Below are 24,849 nucleotides of genomic sequence, written 5' to 3' on the forward strand. Positions count from 1 at the left end.
TAGAAACTGCCTCAATTTGAGGCACCATTTATCAAACAGTAGCAACTGCCCCGAGTGGGAACCCGGGTTTTATCAATACACGCCTGGAGCCGATGTGTCATCGCTAAAAAATGCTAAATGTAAGATTGGCGACGAATGTAATGAAAAGATGTAAGAATTGCGGTTTTTAGCGTTGAATGAGGTAAATGCGGTAGAAAAAATTCACCCCTAAACATCGCAATTCTTACAAAATTTCAATTCTGAATTCGCCAAATGTCATTACAGAAAATATTTAAATTAAGTATGTAAGAAGAGCGGTGAATGCGCCAAGAATGGTGAATAAATTCACAGTTAAAAACCGCAATTCGTACAAAGTTTAACCGCAAAGTTAGCACAAGTAAGCTTTCTGTCGACTCAAATTTTTGATGGAACTAAGTAAAAATTGAGGCCTTTGCGTTGAAAGTAATGATAAATTTTTTACCGCTCTTACTCCGAAGTTCACAGAAACGCGCACATAACTTCGGTAGTAGTAGCAAAGGTCATTTTTTTCTAAGAAAGATTTTCAATTCATGATTTTGGCTTACTACTCTTGACTTACCATTTTGCTTAGCTATATTTGTAGGAACCAGCAAACAAATTATAGAATCTCAATTTAAGGAAAAAGAATCTAGTTAAACAATTTATGTATCTTTCACGAATATGTATTTGGTTGCAGCTTCTGCATTAATCAAGAAGAAACTCAAATAAGTAATTTTTTGCTACTCCCGCAGAAGAAGTTTATTGGCACTTATGCAATAATCGGTTCGTCTAATTGAAGAGTTAAAGTCTGAAATACTCAGAACTTTTTTAACTGCTGCCAGAAGAAACTTTGGATAGTAATAACTTTCCGCCCATCGAATACAGCGCTATGAGGTTTTGGCTAATAATGCTTTATAACAAACCTAATTTTTTAAAACCAGACTTTGCTAATTGAAATGATTACATCAATTTTGTCGTCAAGTTTTTTTGTTTCAATAATAAAAGTGATAACGTCTCTAGCGTGGGTGAAGGCATTTTTCACTTTTGATTGAACGACATTTTGTTCATTCGCGTGATTAGGTTTCTGATCGGCATCAAAAATTACTTTTCTGACTGATAAATTGAGTAGTCTTTACCTTAATTCGAAACGATAAGGTCAACTAAGTTTGTGTCACTCCATTTGAAATTTTTCTGAGAACAGCAAATGAAAGCATTAGTATGAAACTCATTCTCAAACAAAATATAGCATCTTAGTAAAAATAAAGAATTTAGTTTTTTTTTGTTTTTGGTCTAATGTTTAATATTTGTGAGAGTGTCGATCAACAAAGTTACTGTGTCTATTTTCTGGCAATCAATTGGCTGCCATTGGTCATTTGCTGAAGATTTTGTCGGTCAATCTAAATAGAAATTGTATTGGTTTTCTTAGTTTGATATGGAATTTTATAAAAATTTTTACAATTTTTCTAGCAATTGATAAGTATAGAGATCTCATTTCCTTTAGTGCTTCGAAATCGCTGTTAGCAAATTAAACTGAGGAATGGGTATGGGTTTGTTGTTGCAGAAATAGGATTAAAATTTTGGATCTCAAAATTTTAGTTTTCGATCAAGGCCAGTGCGTGGTTTATTTTCATGACTACCTGAGTCTTTGCGCGAAATGAAAATTTTCTGAATGGTATCTCAGAGAACTAAATTGATTGTAAAATTGTCGGAGTATATGAAAAATGGCTTGAATTGTATGAGGCGAATTGGTTGTCAGAGCAAAGCTTTTGGTTGTGATAAAGATTGAGCAAGATTAATATCCAATACCAACAAATCATATCATTCCGCTATGTTCCTCATAGTTGAAATACATCACCAACGAAATTAAGCAAAAAAACAATTTACTCCAGACATACGCGGACAATCTCTTATGTACATAAGTATGCTGAACCCCAAAAGATTGCTCGATGTTGTGATTAATAAACATAATATTTTGAACTCTGCTATCAGAACGTTGAAAGAAAATCGGCGACTGTTTTTTGGGTATTCAAATGCTCTTAGATGATAAGACAAAACTATCATTGTAAGTGGTACCAGAAACGAGCAGGCAGGGCAGAATTCTGCTTAAAATAAATAGCGAAGAAAAATTCGACACACTGATTCGATGCACAAAGGAGAGACAAAGCCTCGAAAGGAAATGAGGTAATACGGGGAAAAAGGTTATTCTATAAAAAGTTCGTCAAGTAGTGTAAACCAAATAAAAATAAACAAATCAAAGTCATGAGATATCACAAAAAATATTTTAAAAAACCCATGAAAAATTCAAAAAGGGACTGAAACGACAACTTGGTGGAAATTTGTGAAATCTCAACTTTGTGAAAATCTCAGATGTAGAAAAAGGACACACTTCACTTTAGCACTGTAAAAGTTAAGAACATAAAACTTTACATGCTAAAGAGTACAAGAAAAACCATAATGAAATGACATGAATAAAACAACTGCTATCGTAAAAAATGATCCATTTCCACAGTGAGTCTTAAAAAATTAAACCATGCCAAGAAACACTGCTATCGCTTGATTTTGCCTGAAGCTAAATCCAAGAATGACAGTTCTTCTCAAAGACTTCTTTAAGCTATGAAGATTTTTATTTTTGTAGTGCCTTTTTTCTGATAACTCTGTTGCTAGTTTTGAAGTCTATGAATTGATTATTTTATGAATTTCATTTGTGGTATTGAAAAAAGAGCTGTCCAAAAAGGATGCTGATCTGAGTTAATGGAAACATGTTTTTGAGTAGCTTATTTGAGGGTAAATTTTACACTTGCAAAAATTGCTGCGAAATTGAATGAAATTATTTCGCGCCCTGGTTATAGCATTTGAGGAACAAAACTGAGAGTTGACCGATTCTTTGTTCAATCCCAATAACGTTTTACTTTATTCTTAATTGTTGCGATGCATTGCACTTCGAGCAAAAGAAAACTTTACTAAGAACGCAAAACAATTGCCTTTTGGAGGATTGATGATAGATTTTTTACTGTGCTGGTTAATTGGAATTGAACAATTCAGATGCCACAAAAATATTCATTTAAGTAATAATTGTAGGCTTGATGCTGAGACTTCAGTTCCGATTTTGTATCCATCTTCTATCACTTGTGCGGTTTTTTGAGGTCGGTTTAACGTGATTCTGAAACCTGAGACTACTGTCATTTGCGAGACTTAGGTGTTTACAATAATCAGATTTTTTGATTATTTTGTTTTCTACTTTGTTTTCTACAGTCACAAGCATACTGTATCAGCGTTACATCAGTATTAGTAGCTAATTAAAGATTGTTTGCATGTAATCCGTACAAGAGTGATCCCAATTCGGCACCTTTGGGTACATTACTGTAAAATGTTATACAGTTCGAATATTGTGAATCTGATGTTACACGTTGAGGTCTCCTGGAAAAGAAGCTTTTTTTCCTATTAAAGTCAATTAGTTTTAGTTTTTCTGTATCCGTATCACAAAAAAGAACTCAAACGCTTTGGAAATATCCGAAACTGAAATTGAGGCAATGCTGTTCCTCTGAAAAATATCAATACATCGGTTGTAGCATTGCCTTTTGGAAAATCAAATTGAAATGGATTCTCAAGAGTGCAACTTTGCAACTGACCCGCTGTTTTTGATGTAAAAATGGTTAACAATTTTTTGAAGATGAACTTTTGATTGATATTGGGGGATATATGGCGGTTTTCAAATGGAGGCGGAGCTGAACTCAGCCTTTGTATTGCTATCTTGACAAACTTTTTGTTTAATGCATTTGATAGGAATATAGTACAACTTACCGTTCGACCAGCTTGTATAGCTCAAACAGGAACTGTACACTGAAACAATTGCTTGTTAGAGCTCAGATCCCATAAATCATTGTGCACTACTTGTTCTTTAAAACAAATAAAACTGAATGGTTTTGTATCTTTAAATAGTTTATTTTCATGAATGTGCACTTCATTGTTCTTGTCCCTAAATAACAGGGTCTAAAATTGTTTAATTAAGAAAATCAGGTTTTTCTAGTTCCTTGCAAATTTCAAAATCTTTTTAGCAACATTTTGCAGGGCTGTTACGGTGGAAAAAGTTTGTAATTGCTCTCAAACAGAATTAGGAAAATTGAGAGTTTTATTTTAGTGGAATGAGATTTAAAATAAGGCCTTGAATTTTTCTTTTTTCTATTTATTTTACATTGCCACTTTGTGTTCTAAAATTAGCCGGTGTTAGATGTTTTTGCCACGCCCTTCGCAGAGCATTTTGTTGTCTTGGGAATTATCTTTTGCAGCCTTCGTCATAGAAATCAGTTTCCACCAGTTTGTTTGGATTGGAATTTAGAACATAATTTTTTCAAGCAACTGAGCGCTAGTTCGGAATGCGTGGTTGACATTTGAGATCAATTATTTAAACATTAAGAGAACATCAATGCGTTGGTACATGTAGCCCTATTGTTAGCAAGACAGTCTGACCTTCAATAGTACATTCAAGATTTCTTTTTTATGTCTTGAAGTGATTGAATAATGTAAACATAAGAGCGCTGAGCATGTTGCTTGAAAAAAGGACCATCTTCAAAAGGTGTTAAGTTACTGGACAAATAAAATTTTAAATTAGGAATAACAAAAATTTGGTTAGGTATTGATGTCTGTTGGTTCTTTTTTTTGTCGCAATGTTAAAGCACAGGCGTTATTTTAATATTTATGGCGATGAATGATGGAGATCACATTTTTGATACTTTTTCTCCTCTCTATACGCCCCTGTTAGCAAATTGTTCTAGAATGAAAACTTGCCGACCAATTTTATGTTTCGGATTTGATTACATCTAAAGTGGCACGAGGAGTATGTTGTGGAAGCGATTTCACAATTTCCGTATTTTGCTTGATTGAAAAACAGCTTTCAAAAAACTAACCGGAGAGTTGTCCCAAACGTTGAGAGATAGTTATAGAATGAAATTAATTAAAAGAGTTTTGAGAACGGAAACAGAAAATAAAGAGAATGAAATGTGTCTCCCCATTAGACAATTATATATCTAATATTGACATAAGCAACAATTAAAACGTCATCAGTGGCGGAAAACTTTTAAAAAGTATTAGTGTCTTTGCCTGCATCAAAATTCAGATAGTGAAACTCAAAAGCGAGTTGATCCCACTCAACAGCCATGGCATGCAAGAGCAACCGTCAGCCTTAATAGAGCAAGTTCAGGGGCAATTAAATTTTAAACATACTCAGATCTTTTAAGCAACGTATGTAGTTTAATTTGATCCGATAGGTGTGATAGGAGTTTGCCAGGTTAAAGTACAAAAATATATCCAAACAGAGAGTTTTAAACACAGTGCGTTGGCATTGACCATCCAATGATCAAAAGCACAGCGGCGTTTTTTAATCGCTGAAGTTCTGCTAACACAAAAAATTGCATACCTGGATAAAGAAAATCTCAGTTGTTGTGAAAATTGGTGAAAGTCTAATTAACTCAGTTAGGAGAGTTTCTCAATTCGACATCAAATTACCACACTTTAGGTTGATAATAAAATGAACTGGTACAAACAATGTTGATTTTTAGTTGCAGAGTAAGTTGATAATCATTTGAACAATCTAGTATTTTTATCTGCTCGGTGCAGCAACCATAATCAGGCAGACGTAAATGGAAGAGATCAACTTTTTTTATTTTCCAATAATCTTCAAGTTAATCTTATCGTATTCATTTTCTGTGAAGCATAACCGAAATAACATTGAAGGGAAACTGGAAAAACAGGAAACCTGTATTAACTGAGGGTCAAATTGAATACAAAATAAAATCTGTACTATCTGGATTCAAATTATCAGTTATTTTCAGTTCCTTCAGTTTATGTTATAAAAGCATCTGATAACAGTAAAAAATTAAAGCACCAAGTATGAACACTTGTGACACACCATTCCAATATTAACACAACCAGAAAACATTCCATTTATGATTACTCGTTATGAACAATTTTAAACTTTTATTGCAATGGAACACCAAAAATTGCAATCCAATCTTCTTCTATACATCTCAAACAAAATAGGATGAGCACAGATATCAAAGATAATTCCCAACTATTATAAATCACAAAAGGTGATTAATGCAGATAAGACGAAAGATCTTTGAAAACGTAAACCAAAGGGTTTCATTTAGAGCAAGCGCTAACCTTACTATAGTCCATTTAAAAACTAAATATTTCGTAATTAGCTCTTCGACAGGTCATTTAAAAGTGACACAGGGCCCATATTCAAAAACAATACAAACGAAGAGTGCCTACCTTTTGAGCGGTCTCACAACAACTCTTTTGGATTGATTTTGCAGCTTATCTTGTCTAAAGTTTACATTTAACTAACGCATTGAAGAGATAGCAGGTGCTATTGTTAAAAACACTTTGATATATCCTCGTTTGTTTTACATAACTGAGTGTCGTAATGTTTGCAATTTTGGGCAGGAGAAGTTACACATCACGTAATGTCAAAACTTGAAAAGAATTCCAAGATAGATAGATGCATTGAAAAGTTCGTTTTTCGACCGATAGTGAGGTGAAGTGCAACCAAAACAATTTCTTTTTTTTTTCAAAGTGGAAAACATTATTAGAGAGAAAAACATTTTTTCTGCTCGAGATTTAGAATTTCCTAGGGAGTGTGACTGGACAACATTGTTTTTCTCTAACAGCAAAGGCAGAAAAAAAAACATAACTCGCTTATTTCAACTTGAGCCTCATTAGAAAGGTATTCAGATTTCTTATTTGTTCAAAAAAACTTGAAATCGAATTTAGTAGCGGGATTTTGGTTTTGGGAATAAGATTCATCGACAAGCCTTCTCGAACTTTATTCTCAATCTCCTTAACGTTCTTAGATGATCTTCTCAGAAAAGGCATGTATGGTTAAGCATATAATGGGTTTTCAGAGGAAGATAATTATCAACATAACTGAATTCATTGATTAAAACAAAGTTCCAGATGTTTTAGACATCATCTCTGTCGATCGGAGCAACAAAATTTTTTTGCCACTGCTACTGCGTCAAAGTTTTTCCGTTTCAATCCGTAGACGATCTAATACTTTAATGCTTCTGCATTATGTTAAAGTTCGGAAAACCATGATTTAATTTTATAATCACTGTGGTGTTTGAAAAACATAAGTCTAAAAGAGTATCGAAACGTTATGTGACCTAAAGTTATATGATAGTAGAACAACAACAATAGCAAACTCTTTTTAGATTATCTGAAAAAAGGTAACAATTGGGCATTACTGCGGACAAAATACTCAACATGTGAGTTATATGCGATTCAACTGTCTTTCTAAACTATAAGACTTCTCGTTTTTGAGGACTTTTAGCGAACCACTATTTTATATTGTGATCAAAGTTTTACAAGGTTGCTGAGAGAATTAACTTCTAATTTTGAAGTACCGAAGAAGGCCAGTATTTCCCTCGCTTTCCGATTTAATTAAAATTGTATTTATAATTATACGTTTGCCGACCAGAATTATGGATGTTGGACTTGATCGTAATCTAATTTGAAATCAGTGGAAATATTTCAAACGAGGTTCTTCTCTAGATTTTCCATTAGGACAATTGCAATATAAAGGATTGTGAAGCTGCCATGTTTGGCTGGCTTTTTGTTGTACTATTTGCTAACTGATGAATAATATTTGTTACCGTTTGGAAAACTTGATGTATTATTTCTTGAGACTGGTTAGGAACCGCGATTTCTTTGCCTCCAGTTTTTTGCAACTTTGAATTACAATTGCCAACAGTGCTGTTATTTTGGTTTGTTAATTCTGCTCTCATACGGGTAAAAAGGTTTCTTCGGAAATTTTGTCTTGAGCCTCATTGATTTAATTTCTTAAAGCGGGCTAGTTCTCGTTCTTCAAGATTAAACATTCTATCAAAACGTTGTAACTCCGTTGGAAAAAAAACAAGCAGCTCGGGCATGACCAAATAAACATTGCCGTGTTGTTTGTTGTGTGAGACACTCCGAAGCAAGATCCGCCAATGAACTTGGCGAAAAATTGAAGACAGATAACATTTTTTTATTTTGAAAATGGATCCATGCAAGAAAAGCACGTTGGGGTGGCTGTAAGAGTCGACGAGTTTTAAGCCGTCATTATTTGTGATAATTTAAAGCAGTTCAAATTCGACTACCCTTACGCAAAATACTTGATCGTCGATAACTGGGGCAACTCAAACAAAGTCGGGCTTCTGATGCAACAGTAAATAAGTACAATTTGGACCAAAAACAGAATTGAATAGCATCCCGAATGCAAACTATTTTAAAAATTGAATTAAAAAAACTAGGCTATACGAAATCTAGTATTCTTGATAAGAGGAAGGATCAAGAAAGCTACAAAGCAACCTTGCAGCAAATCCTCCCAAGAAGAAGCCACATCTCAAAACCAAAAAAGTCTCCACAACAATTTGCAAAAGTCGACTTTGTTGTCCAGCAAAGAAACGGCTCAAAATTTTTGCGGGTGGTCTTAAAAAAATAGTATGATATTTAAATTATTTTCTCAATAAAAACTATAGCCTGCTAGACCTCTCTGAAACCATCTTTTGAACTAAGATATTAATGTTATTTTTTGTTGAGTTGGCTGGCAAGGTATTACAAGAATTTTATCTCCTCGATGATAAGAATCTCCAGGAGAACATTTTCTCGTTAAATGTTGTGTACAACGCATAATTTTGAATGGGACGTACTCTGCGCTTGTTACGGTGTGTAAAATCTAATGACAATTGAAGCAATTTATATCAGTTTGAAAGCAATTCGAAACCTCACAAAATAAACAATTGTTGACGAATGGAGTAAGGGTTTGGGAGTAAGTTAATAGTTCAAATGCTAAAATTGACTTTCAAAACCGAAAAATTAATTTAGAACAAAGTAATTGTACATTTTCTCAACCCCATAACCTCAAAGATAACAACAGGTCGGATTGAGAGCAAACATTTATGTTCAGAAAATCAAAACCAAACAAGGAATCTTTGAAAGCTCCGGAAAAGATTATGATTTAATGCGTATAAGTTTTGAAATGAAATTTAAACCTCAATTAGTTTGTCAAAAATGCTTTTATTTTAACTAATTTCTGAGATTTAGACATTGGTCAAAGACAAATGTAATTACTGTGTAAATCATTTTATTCAATCTTGCATCAATTTTAAGTCAATGCTGTCATTAAAACTAAGTTTAAATTTTTCGTTTTTGTTGATCAAAACAAATTTAATTGGCATTTCCTTTTTCTCTGCAGCTATATGAAGTCAATTTTTTTCGTAATTAAAGTATTATTAAATTAAAAAAAATAACCTGAGAGCTATAGTTATTGCAAAATTTTTTGTAAATTGATTATTATTTTCTTTAAATTAAACCAATAACAATTTGATTATTCTAAATGTTGAAACCAAAAAATGTTGGAGAGCAAAAATTAAAGTTTTCAAAACAACCTCTAGCTTAATGGCCAAATAATGCATAGCCACGACCATTTCTCAATCCATGGGCCTCTGCAGTTCCTCATATTTATTAACGACTAAAAAAACTGCTTCTAGGCTTTGGGAGCAACGGATTTGCGGAAAACTTTAAAGTGGTTTTCAGGGAACTGAGCAACTCTCAATCATGCCTAAAACCAGACTGAAGAAGAGTTGTAAAACGAAATGCATCGCAAAAAAATGCAAAAAAATTGCTCCCTACCAAGTAACGAATGAAGCTTGTAATGTCATTTGAATGCCGAACTGTTGTGTTTTTCAGCAATCCAAAGAGACTGGGGAGTATTGATATCTGCAAAATTAAATTGGATTGACAACTGTATTAACCTAGCTTGTGGCTGTCAAGCTAACAAAGTTGATATTTCAAAAGAACATTGGTACAACGATAGCATGCCTGATAGTGGTACCGGAGATAGTGAGATCAAGTCCTCTAAGCTCTAATTGTTTTGCAGTATATGGAGTTAGGTAATACCACAGTTGGGTTGTTACAATTGTTCTTGACGTCCAGCAATGTTTTTTTGTCGGGTTTCATCAACCCTCACAATTGTAACAACCCAACTGTGGCATTACCTAATTCCATATACTGCTAATAAATTAGAGCTTAGGGAATTTGATCCTGCTATCTCCAGAAACGTGACCAGGCATGCTACTGTTGCACCAAAGCTGTACTGATTTAGCAACTTTGTTAGCTTGACATACCACAAGCTAGGTTATTAAAGTTGTCAATCCAAATTAAATTTGCAGATTTCAAAATTACCAGGTCTCATTGTATTGCTGAAAAACTGAACATTTCGGCATTCAAATAACATTACAAGTTTCATTCGATACTGAGCAATGAGCAACTTTTTGCTTTTTTGCCATGCAATTCGTTTTAGAGGCTTAGAGGACTCAAACTTAGCATCTCCAGAACAGCAATTAGCAAGCTACCGTTGCACCAGACAATGCTCTACTTTAGTATCATTTTTGCTAGCTTTATACACCATAAGCTGGGTTATTACACAACAGTGATTTGTTTGCTTGATATACCGGAAGCTGGGTTATTACAATACTCCATTCTGAAACGAGTTGTTTTCCACACAATTCATACGCCAACTGAACTAAGGTTACGCATAACACAAGGTCAGAGCCACTTAATTAAGCTCTAGCAATTGTAACAACCGAACTGTGGTATAACTCAACTAAACATATTGCTAAAGAATTTGAGCTTAGAGGACTCGAACCTAGCATCTCCAGAACTGCGATTATTATGCTACCGTTGCACCAAGCAAAACTCTACGTTAGTAGCGTACTTGATAGCTTGATACACCATAAGCTGGGTTATTATTCAACTGTGATTTGTTAGCTTGATATACAAGAAGCTGGGTTATTACAATACTCCCATCTGAAACGAGTTTTTTCCACACAACTCATACACCAACCGAACTAAGGGTACACATAACACAAGGTCAGAGCCACTTATCTAAACTCCACCAATTGTAACAAACAAACTGCGGTATAACCTAACTCAATATACTGCTAAAGACTGAGAGCTTAGAGGACTCGAAACTAGCATCTCCACAACCGCGATTGGCATGCTACCGTTGCATCAAGCAAAGCTCTAGTTTAGTAGCATATTTGTTAGCTTGATACACCATAAGTTGAGTTATTATACAACAGTGATTTACGAGACAGTAAAGTCACCAAAATTTTCTAAGTCATCCAAACAAATGTGGCAGAATTGTTTTTCAAAGCCATCATATTAATTAGTTTTGTAAAGGAGGTTTTCGTTTTGATCCACGATATAACGTTGCTCGCATGGCAATGCAAAAATTTATGGGCAGAACATGCATTCTGTATTTAATATTTCAGTGTTAGTTCCCTACTTTTGTACTCGTCCCGCTTATTCAGTTGTGGCTCACGTCTACTAATGTGTAGGGCTTCAATGGTCATAAGTTTTTAGCTATCCTGGCACTGATCAATCATCTTATAATTAAAAGGCATTAGAGCCCCACAGCATTCCACTACATGTGGTCCCACCTGTGAATCGGTAATTGGTGCTCAGAAAATCTTGTGGCCAAATGCCGACATTGGTGGAACTGCATCCACAACAACAGTTCTTAAACCACATGAGACATCAGATTGTTATCAAAACTAGGTTACAGGGATGGTAAGCAAGCACACAATTTTTGCGTTGTGAATATGGTTGTCAATTATCACGTTTTTTCCGATTTTGGCTTCAATTGCAAGCTGATATTACCTCGATACTGCAGGAAAAATAAGAGTTTAACATCTTTCAATGGCAATTTTTGTCCCCTGCTGTACTTTCTCGCCTTCTGTTTTCAATTGAGGTTTACCTATGTTTTTTTGTAAAGCATCAATGATTATCTTGGAAGTCCAGCTTTCTGGGTATTGATTTTTTTGTCAAATATTTTCATTTCCCTCCAAAGCTTTGTCAAAATTTTGCCATGTGCTAGTGCTTCTAAAAACGCGCTGAACAGTCCCTTCTGCAATATTCCTCTATGTTGGAATGGTGCACAGCTGTGGAAATTCAAGACAACTCCCGTATCGGTTTGTTTCTCGTACCACTCACAATTAATTTCTTTACAGCTATTTACATTGATGTTCATGTCTAAAAAGGATAAATTACCATTTTCAACAGGTTTTCCATTGTTAATTCCAATTTCATATGAAAGATGTTTACTTTTCTGAGCAAGGTGTCCAGTTCACATTTACCTTGAAATATTTATCGTCTAAATATCTTAATAATAATTGTCTTTCAGTTTCCGGTTCACTATCTAAATTGTTAATCATCAGGCAATTAGAGCAGTACCACACCATGCCCTTCATTTTCGTGTAAAATGCTAACTATCTATTTCCCTATCATCCCTGAAATCTAGTTTTGATAGCAATCTGAAGTCACTTGAGAAAACCTCAATTGAAAAAAGAAGGCGAGAAGGTACAACAGAGGAGACAGAAAGCGCCAACGAAAGTTGTTGAACCATTATTTTTCCTGCAATATCGAGGTAACATCAGCTTGCAATTGAAGCGACAATTGAAAAAACGTGCAAATTGACAACCATATTCACAACGCGAAGATTATGTACTGGCCTACCATCCCTGTAATCTAGTTTTCTTGCCTACCATCCCTGTAATCTAGAAAACCTCAATTGAAAAAAGAAGGCGAGAAGGTACAACAGAGGAGACAGAAAGCGCCAACGAAAGTTGTTGAACCATTATTTTTCCTGCAATATCGAGGTAACATCAGCTTGCAATTGAAGCGACGATTGAAAAAACGTGCAAATTGACAACCATATTCACAACGCGAAGATTATGTACTTGCCTACCATCCCTGTAATCTAGTTTTTAGAGCAATCTGAAGTATCATATGGTTTACGAACTGTTGTTGTGATTGCACTTCCACCTATGTCGCCAAGCGTGTCGACATTTGGCCACGAGATTTTCTAAGCATCAAAAAACCGATTCATAGATTGGAAAACATAAAGTGGAATACTGTGGGGCTCTAATGCCTTTTAATTATAAGATAAATGATCAGTGCCAGGATAGCTAAAAGATTATGGCGATTGAAGCTCTACACATTAACAGACGTAAGCCACAACTGAATAAGCGGGATGAGAAAAGAAGTAAGGAACTAACACTGAAATATTACATGGAGAATTCATGTTCTTCCCAACAATTTTTGATGTGTCGTGAGAGCAATGTTATATCATGGATCAAAACGTAAATCTTCTATCCAAAACTCATTAATATGATAGCTTTGAAAAAAAATTCTTCCACATTTTTTTGGATGACTTAGAAAACTTTGATGGCTTTTCTGTCTTGTAAATCACAGTTGTGTAATAACCCAGCGAATGGTGTATCAAGCTAACAAATATGCTACTAAAGTAGAGATTTGCTTGGAGCAACGGTAGCATGCTACTCGCGGTTCTGGAGATGCTGGGTTCGAGTCCTCTAAGCGCTAGTTCTTTAGCAGTTTATTGAGTTAGGTTAAACCACAGTTCGGATGTTACAATTGGTAGAGTTTTGATAAGGGGCTCTGAGCTTGAGTTATGTGTACCATTATTTCAGTTGGCGTATGAATTGTGTGGAAAAAACTCGTTTCCGATGGAAGTATGGTAAAAACCAGCTTCCGGTATATCAAGCTAACAAATCACAGTTGTGTAATAACCCAGCTTATGGTGTATCAAGCTAGCAAATATGCTACTAAAGTAGAGCTTTGCTTGGTGCAACGGTAGCATAATAATCGCGGTGCTGGAGATTCTAGGTTCGAGTCCTCTAAGCTCTTATTCTAAAATTTGGCCACTAATTCTTAGCTTTGGCCACTAAACTCTAGTTCTTAAATTTGGCCACGAACTCTAAGCTCTAATTCCTAAATCTTAAAATAGTTAAAATGTGATGTTATTTTAACTCATAGCTCAGAATTAGGGTCAAAGACAAGTTCATTTTCTTTGTAAATAATTTCATTTAGTTTTTAAACCTGACGATGAAGGCAATGTTCGAAAACAATCGCTTTTAGTCAATTTAGGTTTTAATTGACAATTAATTCTTCTCTACATCTTTCAACTTTGTCAGTTTGATCTTTAAGGGGCCTCAGAAAAGGCGAGAGAGAGCAAAATTTAGTAATTTTCTGAAACGTTACATGAAGAATGGTTCATATTTTAGCAGCCAGCGCGCGCACTCCATCACGCTGTAAAGAGCGTTCAATACATTGAAAAGAAGGAACTCCTGACAAAAAAAACAACAGTAATAGAAAGCAAAATATCCGGGATTTTCAAAAACGCCGGAATAAAAATTCATTTGATTTTAGTGTAATAAGTGTAAATAAAATGTTATAAATGTGATTTACCTGTAAATAGTTTCAAAAATTCGATGTTATTTTAACTCATTTCTTAGAATTAGAGTCAAAGTTTGTACTTTCTAAATGATTTCATTTAATTTTTAAACGTGACAATGTACGCAATGTTCGAATACGTTCGTTTTTTTTTATCAATTTAAGTTTTAATTGACAGTTACTTCTTCTCTACAAGCTAACAAAGTTGGAACCTCAGTAGATATAAATATTAAACGCACTCGAGCTGCTACTTTCGTGCTTGTTTATAAAAATGCATGCTTTGCTGATTTTCTTTTAAAACACTCGCGTGCACATGTCAAAATGCCGAAAGTCTACAGTGCCAGAAGTCAAAATGCCAGAAGGTCCTACTTAGCCACATTAGGTTGACCTTCGTCATTTTAAAACGTACTCGTTTCGTGTTTTAAGCATGGTTACGTGACTATGCAGAAGTCACTTCGAAATCTGACTTAATATCTCGAACCGCTTCGCGATTCTCGATAAACGCCAGAAGTTCTGAGTGACTTCAAGCAAAGTCACGTAATCATTACTTCAATAATTAAGGTCAATGTTACTGCAAAAGCAGCTTGACACTGAACTTTGCGATAATTTAACGACAGCTGACCCGCGAAGACTTCAAAATAAAAAAAACAGGTTGAGAATATGAGACTTTTTGTATGAGTCTTTTTCTATTGAGACTGTTCTATCGTTACAAATTACATAACATAATTAAGAATCTGCTCCAAGAATCTGAAAACTGGCGAACGAACTCAGCAAGTACAATATCAAAGGTTTACTGGCACTATTTTGTAACCCGCAATCCTTTAAAAATTAATTTGTGCGGACTAACAAACTAGGGTGAGGCCACCCATTGGTTATTTATAAGGCCAACCATGGGACCTATTGTACACAGTTCATAACGAGGGTGGGCAATATTTTTGCTCAAGGTTGACCCTAAATGTTGGAACAATAAACGCATGTTCAATGGTATTCAAAGTTTGTCCAAGTCTTTTTTGCCGGAGTGAATTTATTGTTTTCAATGTATACCCCGAGAGCTTTTTGCCGCCTCTACTTTTTGATTTTATGTTACAGCACCGTATTGTTTTTATATAGCGCGAGATTCGCGATTTTCAAATAGTGTGATCAACTAAGCCTAACATGGTAGGTAGGGGTAAAATTTGAAAATGTTTTGCTGTCATCCTTCAGTTCGATAAATTCTTGTTATATTTTCCCTTCTTTTATTGATAGATTTGAAAAATACTAAATGCTCTATGAAGATGTAGAGCTTGGAGGACCCCGGACCACCCAATATTCAACCAATGTCTAGAGGGGGTGTTGGGGCCTTTTTGAATTAACTTTATAAAAAAAATTGCGTCGAGAAAATAATATGTGAGATCAGAATTTATCATATTATTTATGTGGAGTAATTGTATTGACGATTTTATTCCAAATAGGCTATTGTTTCAAATGTAAGCAGTCCATAAAAGTGAGATACAACAATTCTTCCTTAGTTTTCTCATCCAGATTGGAGCCAGCTATTCTTCGTTCATTCCGGATGGCCTGCTCGTTGTCTAAAACATGAATGCAATTCTTGTACTGTTTCATAGGACGCTTCAGTTTTCTGAATCTACTCGGCATGTACTAATTTTACCTACCTTTTATTAGTTTTTTCAAGTTCAACTCAACTTGCTGTATCTTGTCGGTATATTCAGACGCAATTATCGGAGCTGGAAACAATAGGAACTGAAGGTATCACTAAATCTAAACGTCAAATATTAGCTATTCTGGTGTAATTGGTAGTTTTTCCGCAGTTCAAAATTGTAAATGCTGTTACCTGGTTTCTTTGGTTTTGGTGGCTTTGCCTTGTAGTTTTTTCCTAGCTTTGCTCGTTGTTTTTGATTTATGCGCTTGTTAATTTCGTCAATCCAATACCTAAATATAAGATTATAAAAACTTGTTTCTAAAATTTTTGTTCTGAAAAGTTTTCTTCAGAAGATTTACTTCAGTCCGTATGGTCCATTTGCGTGATTGCATGGCGGATAGTCATCGGGGTGCTTACGAGGCGTATAGTGGTAGAGCTGTTTGGGATCCTAAAAATACCAATGATATTCTGGAATTCCTTCCAGGACTCCTTATAGAACAGGCTGCAATAATTAAAAGTTTGCTAACAAATAGTTTATCATCTTGGTCGTCAATTGCATTACTGACAGAGATGTTGTCTGGCACAAATATCTGAGCTGACAAATCTTTTCTGAAACAAACATTTCAATGCCTTTCATCTGTAACTTTTTCTTCGAATGCGGAACTGCTTTGTTTCTTAAAATTTGCGGCTCTTAAGTTGTAACTCTTCCAGCATGCAAAGCCTGTTTTAATCGTCAAGTAAGTTTTTGTTTAAAAACCGTTTTCACCGAAAGAATTTTCGGAGTTCACTAGCTTTTTAGGATGGACAAAAATTTCGTACAAATGCTTTTCGGCTTCCTCCTCAATACGCTTTTGCCATTGTGGTGTCTGAGGAGTTTCTGCTCTTGCATGCTGCTCAGCTTCTACTTCGGCCAGCTGATCCTCGGCTATCTGAGCTTCCTCTGCCTCTTTCTGTTTCCTCCAATCAAGGGATTTCTGGTAGCCTTCATTGTCTAATTTGAGCATTGTTTCACCTTCCTCAGGTGTCGGTCGTCGGTAGACTAAAAAATTATTAGAAAAATGATTTGCGTTGCTTTACTATTGCAATATTTGAATCTCATCGTTACAATTCCGTGGATTAAAGCTGGGTTTGTGCCTCTGAAAATGTGGGGGGGGGGGTGATCGCCTTTGAAAATGTGGGGGATTGATGATTAATTTGGGGGTGGAAACTGTTTCGCAAACAACCAGGTTTTAAGTGAATATGATCAGTTTTTCTTAACAAATTCATTTTCAAAGTGTGGGGAGGGGGTTTGATAAAATTGTCGGGTTTATGCCAAAGGAAATAAATGACGACTGATTTTTGAGGACTGATTAATTTTTTACCTAGTCTGATCGTTTTTCAAAATACACAAACTAGAGTTCAAATGATCAATTGAAAATGTTCTCAAGATGAGTGAACAAATACCTCGCAATATCTCTTGCTTAGTGCTAATGTGAAGCCTGGTTTTGGGAGGTTTCACGCAATTCAAATCTTTCCCCTGCTCCTTTTCTTCATCAGTTCCACAGCCACAGTCCGCACTGTCTTTGAATTTGATCTTTACAGGTACAAAGTCAGTCTTATGTCTGTTGAGAGGTGGAACTGAAGCTGGGGCTGTTTTGGGTCTTCTGATCTGTTTGATCAGGTTCATGTAGCTGCTGCCGCCAGCTATATGACGCCTGTATTTACCGTCATGAGTTGTGTTCTAAAAATACATTTTGAATATCGTTGCTCTTATTTAGGGTAAGAATAATGTGTGCATATTCGTTCGCTTTGAATTCGGTAGAGCCTGAGCATCAGATGTTTGAATATATAGCTCTGATTTTCTCTTATAAGTTTTGGCTTCGCATATAGCTCTTAAAGGTTAAATCTTAAAGCTATTTACGAAATGATACTTAATTTTAATCTTACGTCAATCTGTGGCTTGATAGAGCTTGCAACCAAGAACTGCGGCTTGTCTGCATCATGAGTTGCGTAATCAGATCGCGTTTTGTGAGGAATTGTGGGCGTTTTTGGTCGGAAGTTAGTATGCGTCGCCCATTTAGTGTTGTGGTCGACGCACGGCTGATTATGCGGATGTGGGCAATCAGAAAGAGGTTGACGTCGGGTCACGGATGAGGCAGTTTTTGGTCGGGTTTTCTGGCTGGCAGATCTTAGTTCTGTTGCTCTAGGTCGCCTTACTGTTGCACTCCTAACCCTTGTTGGTCTGTGGCTTTCGTCCGGAATGCGCAGAAACCTTAACAAGTTTTTAGTAAGAATTAACCCCATGGCCCGTAGAACATAAACGTCTGTATTTTATAAATTTCCTCCTTTTTATTGTATATATAAATTGTGATCGCTGGTACCACTTCTTAAGAGGTTATACAAACCACGATAGGTGGAGAAAGTACGCATCAGTTTGTTCACACAAGCTTAAGAACACAAAAATAGGGTATTTTGGTTAGTGTATGGGTTAATGCCCACTGATTGGATTTTTCAATTAGCCTGAGTAAGCAAACAAGCATAGTTTCGCGTTGATGTGAAGCTAGTCACATTTTTGTATACCAGTTGTAAGAGGCAAAAGTATTATTTATAAGTGGTCCTATCCTAGCTTGAAGATTAAGAAAAAGTTTCAAATTAGGTTTATTTTGACTGTGAATTAATGTAATATTAAGAAAAAGTTTCAAATTAGGTTTATTTTGACTGTGAATGAATGAATGTAATAGCAATGAATGTTAGATTCATAAAATACTTCATAAAAGGTTCCATAAAATGCTTAAAAATTACCCTACCACTCCCATTGGCATGGTAATCATCTGTCTTTGGACTTCGTGTTCTTTTCTAAGATTTGCAAGAGTAAAAGAGTAAAAATAGACGGCGTTTAACTTACTGGTCATTCTTGTCTCTTCCAATCGTGGACACTTCTTCACCTTCAGAATCTGCTGTTGGAATTGGATCATCTCCTTGTACGGGAGACAGTCTGCTGATTTCAACCGCCTCTTCCATTCTTTTTGTCCTCTTAGAGTGAAATAATCTGCAAAGATAATCTAACTAGATACTCAAAGATTGCATAAAGTGCTTGAATTTTTTTTCTAATAAAAGATGGCAAAGTAATGTATTGTTTTACAGTGTCTAAGCATGTCAACGCATTGGTACGCTGCTTATTGTCTCTTATTTGCTCATAAACAAAGTTTATTGCAATTATATGGGTTGATCTTTTATTATTGGTATCCTTTTTTCTCCTACTGGTCCGACGTCTTTTGACATTACTCACATTTTTAGATGTTACGTCCTCAAGACTCAAATTCAGAATTTTAAAGTTTCGAACTTAACTCGCGTGAGCTAATTGGTGGTGGTGGTTTACATTGTTAAAGTCCAATTAATTCAAGGACAGCAAAGAGGAATTAATTACGCAGGTCGGACATTCTGTGTAGTCAAACAAGGATCATATATGATGTCATTAGAATCAAAACGTATTTCCTGTCGATCATTGCACGCAACCTAATAAAGCATATATGTTCTTTGTATGGTTTTAGAGACTCATAAATGAGCCTAATGTGATTACCAGAATTTCATTTAAATTTTTTTTAATGTGGTTCAGCGTTGTCATTTTGGGCATATATGAGCATATATAAGGAAAAGTTGTTTTCAATTAGTAGAGTTTCAATATTTTAGAAGACAAATCGCATCATTAATTGCCCATTTCCGAAAATTTTTAAAACGAATTCCAAGAGATCGTCAAAAATTTCTAAGCTAGTACACATTGTTATTAAGTGCTCTCAAACGAATTTTGTAGCAATTATATTGGTCCTGTGGTCTTTTCATGTTATTTTTTGCTTGACCATTTTTTTCGTCTGACCCTATTAAAATATTGTGTTCAAAAACGAGATAAACAGGCAAAGGAGTGCATTAGATGGCTGAGCAGCTCTTATAGCCTTACGACTTGCTAGTTTCTAAGTATGCGATTCGCCAAAACTGTTTTGAGAAAATGTCATGGTGTGAAGGGCGGTTCTTAATTTAGTGTGATCCCCTCAGTCACCCCCTTCCCCGAATGTTTGCTCTCAGAATATTTGTAAACTTCTGCACTTGGTTATTAAACCTAAATTGAGAATGCTTATTCTAATTGAAATTGAATAGAGGCCTCTGCTAGATCATATTACGACTTTTACTTTGAAGGCATTGGTATTTGAAATTTATTTTGAAATTTAGGATATAATTCGAAGTCATTTTTTTGAGTAGCAGTTTTTTTTGTCATTTCCCGGCGGTATTTTTATAACTTAAAGTTTCAAGGGTATTTTCGTTGCTGTCCGGCAATCTGTTGTCTATCTTTGCAACCCTTTTAAACTGTTTGTTTCGAAAGTAAATTTGTGGCAAAGTATGGAAAATCAGAAAACTTAAACGGTCTTTCTGTAGTGCTCAATTTTACAGATACCATCATTTGTTTGTCAGTTTGAGTGCTTTGCTTTGTTTTAAAACGTGTGAAAACGATTACAAAGAAGCAAACAAATTAATGCAGGTGCCAGGAAATAGAATGTTTTGATTTAATAAGGCTATATTATTGTTCGTTCTGCTCGCAATGCTATTTTTAAATGACAGAAAACAGAAATTTTGTACGTCTGTAAACTAAAGATAGTCCTTCTATAACTAATTTAGTTAAACATCAATCTTGACTGACCTTCCTTGATTGCCATCAGGGGTCTGTGTTCTGTTCTGACTAGCATTTCGAGGCTCTTCATAAATCATCTGCTCGTATGCATGTACTATACCGTCTAGAGAGGGAACCGATACTAGAAATGAGGGACCTTCCTAAAATGAAAAATGAGGCATCATATTGTCTTCATTAGAATATAGTTGCTCTCATTAAAGTCAGTCACTGTCTTTGATATTTGACCTTTTATACCTGTTAAATAAAGTTTTGTTATATTCGTATGTACATTTGGCTCCTCCAATTTGAAACTAAGTTAAATCAAATTTGTGAATGATAAAAAATGGAGGTCAACCACATTGAAATGAGTTAATTTAGTCATCCGTCAAATTATCATTCCATGAAGCTGCCCATTTAATTGAACATGGAAAACATTCATTGAAAATCTGCAAGAAGGTCCGCTCAACGGGATTTTCAAGTTTTGTTGATAGACCCAAGCAATCAGGTCGTCATGTTTTGTACTTTTTAGCACGAACTGTCTTGAAAAACTGTTGCCGCTCATTAGGATGGGTGACAAATAAGGTCATTTAACTACCATGTAATAGGACTGGTAAATTTTCTCTGGATAAGAACCTTTAATAAAGCTAACACTAATTTAGCTACATTTTGAAGCTAATAATTGTCTTCACCATCTTTTTACTGTTCGTATTCGTATGAACTTAGTTACGTACCTGTGACTTTTTGTTGTAAAGGTGCACTTTTCTGCTGTTAACTTTGAGACCTGGACTGTGGAGGAAAAGTCGCTCTGTGTCTCTCGATTTATCCCTTGCTGTTGCCACGGGTGTATATCGCACCTTGCCACCTTGAAAATAATGAACCTCGAACATTGTGTTGTGTAGTGAATCATATCATTCGTCAATTTAGTCAATCTTTTTGCTCTGGATTATTGAAATTTTGTCAACATCAGTTAGTTGAATTGTCTTCTTTCAAAAAAGTTTTTCTAATGACGTCACTTACGTTTCGAATTTCCAAATGTTTTTCCGAGGCTTACCGTTTTTGCAAACGTTTCTTCAAAATGGCTCACGTAAGTTTATTTGAGGTGAGATATGAACTATGTTTTGACCATTTTAGTACGCCCCCCTCCTTCTCACCAAAAATTGCCAAACATTATCATTTTATGCTATTGAGATTGCATTTTACAAGAATAAGGATTAAACTTGATTCCGAATTGGCCTGGAAATAAGCGAAACTTTAAAATTCATCTATTTGTTGAGGTAAATTAAACGTTTTTACTAGCCACTTTGTCTGGTTATCGCTTAACCTAGTGTATAGTGGCTAATAAAAGAGTTTGATGGCTAGCAAAAACTCAAAATCTAAATCTAAAAGCACCTAGTAACAACGTCAAAATGCACTCGGATAAAACCTTAACTACACGGATTTGCTTTTCCTTAACTACACCGCAGATGGTAATTTTCCTTAATGAGACGAGTTAACAAGTCGACAAAAAGAAGAAATAATGAGGCGAAATTCAAAAAACAATCTAATATTTTTTAAACCAAATATTTTCAAAAATTTTAAAATTCAGTTGCTTTAAACAAAATATTTTTTGATAAATTTACTAAAAAGTCATTGCGAAAACAATAGAACCTGTCTTTGGTTAGACTAAGCCATAGAAACGGACTAAAGATGCAGAAACTCTCAAAAATACAATCAATTTGCGAAAAGACAAATTATTGAAGCCATTAAAATCATTAGCTATCATCTGAATATTATGTTTTGAAAGATTGAATAAGCTCAATTGTCTACATTTGAAAATCATTGGGATGTGTTATTACGCGAATGTGCTAAAAGAAGAGAAAAAGAAACACAAATATTGACCACTCACAAAACTTTTATGAAAACGCATATTGCCCAACAAACAAAACATCAGTTACGACATATCAACAAACAAATAAATTTTTGAATTACAAGGAATTTGATGGGACCTCTCAGTGATGAGAATGAGTTACAAGTTAAGGCAAAGGTAAAAAGTTAAAAAGATAACAAATAATAAGTTTCAGAAATAATCAAGAAAAGTTTACAAATAATAAATTTCAGATTATTCGCTATAAACTGACTGCATGGAGTAACATCTTTCATTGAATCCAATAATAAGCATATGAGAGCAGTCCGCATTTTACGGCTAGATGAATAAAAAACACGCAAAAAGCAATTTCAAAAAATAACTGTCGAAGCCATTTAAAAAAGGTAAAAACGTTTCATCTTTCATTTAACAACTTTTCTATTTTCATAAAGTTTTCTAATAGCAATGGGATTCTTCTTTTTAAACAATATGACTTCAAATAATCAACGAGTATGAACAAATATATTAATACCACGAAATTTTTGAGAAAACCCGTAGTATCAACGGACGTCATTAAATACGCTAAGTTATGCCTGCATGGGGAGACAAGGACGTTTGCCATTCTTAAGTCATCAATAGAACATCACAATAAGTTTTATGACTATGAAAACAAATGCAGGCAAAAAACAAAAATTCAGTAGAAAAGTGGAAGACAGTGTCCAAGCCATTATTTAAACCATTAGTTGTTCTCTGAAAACTGTGTCCATTATCCATTGCACTTCTCCTCTAAGCCAATGGGAACTATGAATATCAGGCTAATGTGATAAGATTTCAAAAGCAACGAAAATTACGAAAAAATGTACAAAAATTATAAATGAGAACTCTTGGCATCGAAGTCATAAAACCAATAGTTAGAAGATGAAACCGCTAACCAGATTATTTTTGTTTGTAGTAGATAGGAAGAGGGCCCTGTCAATATTGAGACTTATTTACAGTTCATAAAAATAAGTGTAAGACTGGTTAGTGTTCAAAAAATGATTTCGAAAAATTGTTTTTTTAAGTCTTAACAGCCATTAGCTTTTCACTCAAAGCACTATATAGGTTCACTTAATGCTCATTAGGAAGCCTATTGCACTTTTAGTTAGCGAATCTATGTCATAGGACCACGAAAATTTAGAGAAATATCAAAAAAGAAAATCAAAAAACTTAAAAAGCGATTCCTTAAAAACTAATTTTTTGTTCATTGGGCATCATTTGTTTAATTTTTTAATTTTGTAGCGTGAAATGTAATTTTGAATATTTTTATAGAAAAGAATCTTTATTTGAACAAAAATTACGCTAAAAGTGAACAAAATCATGCAAATATCCCGTGTTCACACAAAACTTTGAACCTCGATATTTCCTCCAAAAATACAAAATTCAAAAAAATCTTCACTTTTGTATTCTACGCTAGACTTGCTTTTTAGTGATACCACTCATATTTCTCTACGATGAATATATCGTTCGGCCAAAATTGACTGAACAAAAAAACCCATTTGAGTATATAGTTCCTCCCCCCATAAGTGAGGTCGGAACAATTAGCAATATAATCTACCTTGTATATAATTAGACGTAACTTTGTAATGAACTCCATCAATGTCTGTCTGCACTTCCTTGTCAACTGCGGGTGGTATGGGGTTGTCTGTCCGCGGAGTGACGTTCGGACTTTTGAACCAATTGTCAGAGACCTCAATCACGAACTCAGAGCTGTTACTCCCTTTTCTGTTCTTGTTGCTTTTGGGTCTCTCAAAATCATCCAGAGGGTAGTCAGCTACTTGGAGCATGGTGACAATCTTGCAAAGAATTCTTTTAATGCTTAGTTCTGGTTTCGATGTAACGATGAGATAGGAAACCTGTCTAAATAATATATTTTTAGTTCGCCTGAATAGAAAGTTTCGTACAGAAAAACTGTGTCGAGATACTGAAAAACTGTGTCAGAAAAACTGTGTTTCGTACAGAAAAACTGTGTCGTTTGTGAATTTTTTAAGAAGGCAAATGTCCAAAATAATACTACCTGTTATTTCTAATTCGGTCTTTTGATATGTTCCTGCGATATAGTTGGGGATTTTCTATAATTTTTCAAAGGTTTTTGTTGCTTAGAATATTTCAGTTATAGATATGCAAAATAATTTAAACTCAATTGTGAATGGGTATAAAATAAGGGGGGCAAAGCTATTGTTCTTACCTTAACTAAAATCTCTTGCAACCTGTATCAGGCAATTGTATGTGATGTCGATAGATTTACTCTAAATACAAGCAAGAAAATGGCAACCTGTTTCTTTTGTTCTCAATTTTTTATTACAGGTGTTTTTGTTGAGTAAAAAGACATTTATGGTAGGCTATTGTCTCTACCACGTGGAGTCATTCTTAGTTACCATTTAATAAAAGCAATGCTCG

At 34.8% G+C, this 24,849-nt stretch overlaps 1 protein-coding gene across 4 annotated transcripts; it reads right to left on the minus strand.

Moving 5' to 3' along the window:
- Positions 1-15,658: 15,658 nt before the first annotated feature.
- On the minus strand, positions 15,659-24,769 carry LOC142356210 (uncharacterized). 4 transcript variants are annotated; one of them, XM_075408172.1, is made up of 13 exons: positions 24,638-24,769; positions 24,008-24,309; positions 21,302-21,432; positions 20,601-20,731; positions 18,816-18,959; positions 17,858-18,182; positions 17,375-17,651; positions 16,751-16,970; positions 16,459-16,540; positions 16,291-16,379; positions 16,124-16,221; positions 15,945-16,016; positions 15,659-15,860 (listed from the first exon to the last, which is right to left on the minus strand). In XM_075408172.1, the coding sequence occupies exons 2-13, from the start codon at positions 24,234-24,236 to the stop codon at positions 15,745-15,747; spliced, it is 1,914 nt and encodes a 637-aa protein (XP_075264287.1). In that variant the 5' UTR covers positions 24,237-24,309; positions 24,638-24,769; the 3' UTR covers positions 15,659-15,744. The 4 variants fall into 4 exon arrangements, 3 of the variants coding, with proteins under 3 accessions (XP_075264287.1, XP_075264277.1, XP_075264295.1); XM_075408162.1 differs by having other exon boundaries at positions 24,008-24,305; positions 24,638-24,678; XM_075408180.1 differs by lacking the exon at positions 24,638-24,769 and adding an exon at positions 24,467-24,627.
- Between the last annotated feature and the right edge of the window lie 80 nt (positions 24,770-24,849).

The sequence above is a fragment of the Convolutriloba macropyga genome, chromosome 2 (assembly GCF_964194025.1).
Source record: "Convolutriloba macropyga chromosome 2, txConMacr16.3, whole genome shotgun sequence".
NCBI classification, from domain to species: domain Eukaryota; kingdom Metazoa; phylum Xenacoelomorpha; order Acoela; family Convolutidae; genus Convolutriloba; species Convolutriloba macropyga.

Bases quoted from the DNA above. Each gene is read 5' to 3' on its own strand.
- LOC142356210 (XM_075408172.1), bottom strand. From the start codon at position 24,236: ATGCTCCAAGTAGCTGACTACCCTCTGGATGATTTTGAGAGACCCAAA. The intron at 21,433-24,007 runs GTAGATTATATT...ATTATTTTCAAG, and splicing joins TACGTCTAATTATATACAAG to GTGGCAAGGTGCGATATACA. The intron at 16,017-16,123 runs GTAACAGCATTT...TATTGTTTCCAG, and splicing joins ACCAAAACCAAAGAAACCAG to CTCCGATAATTGCGTCTGAA.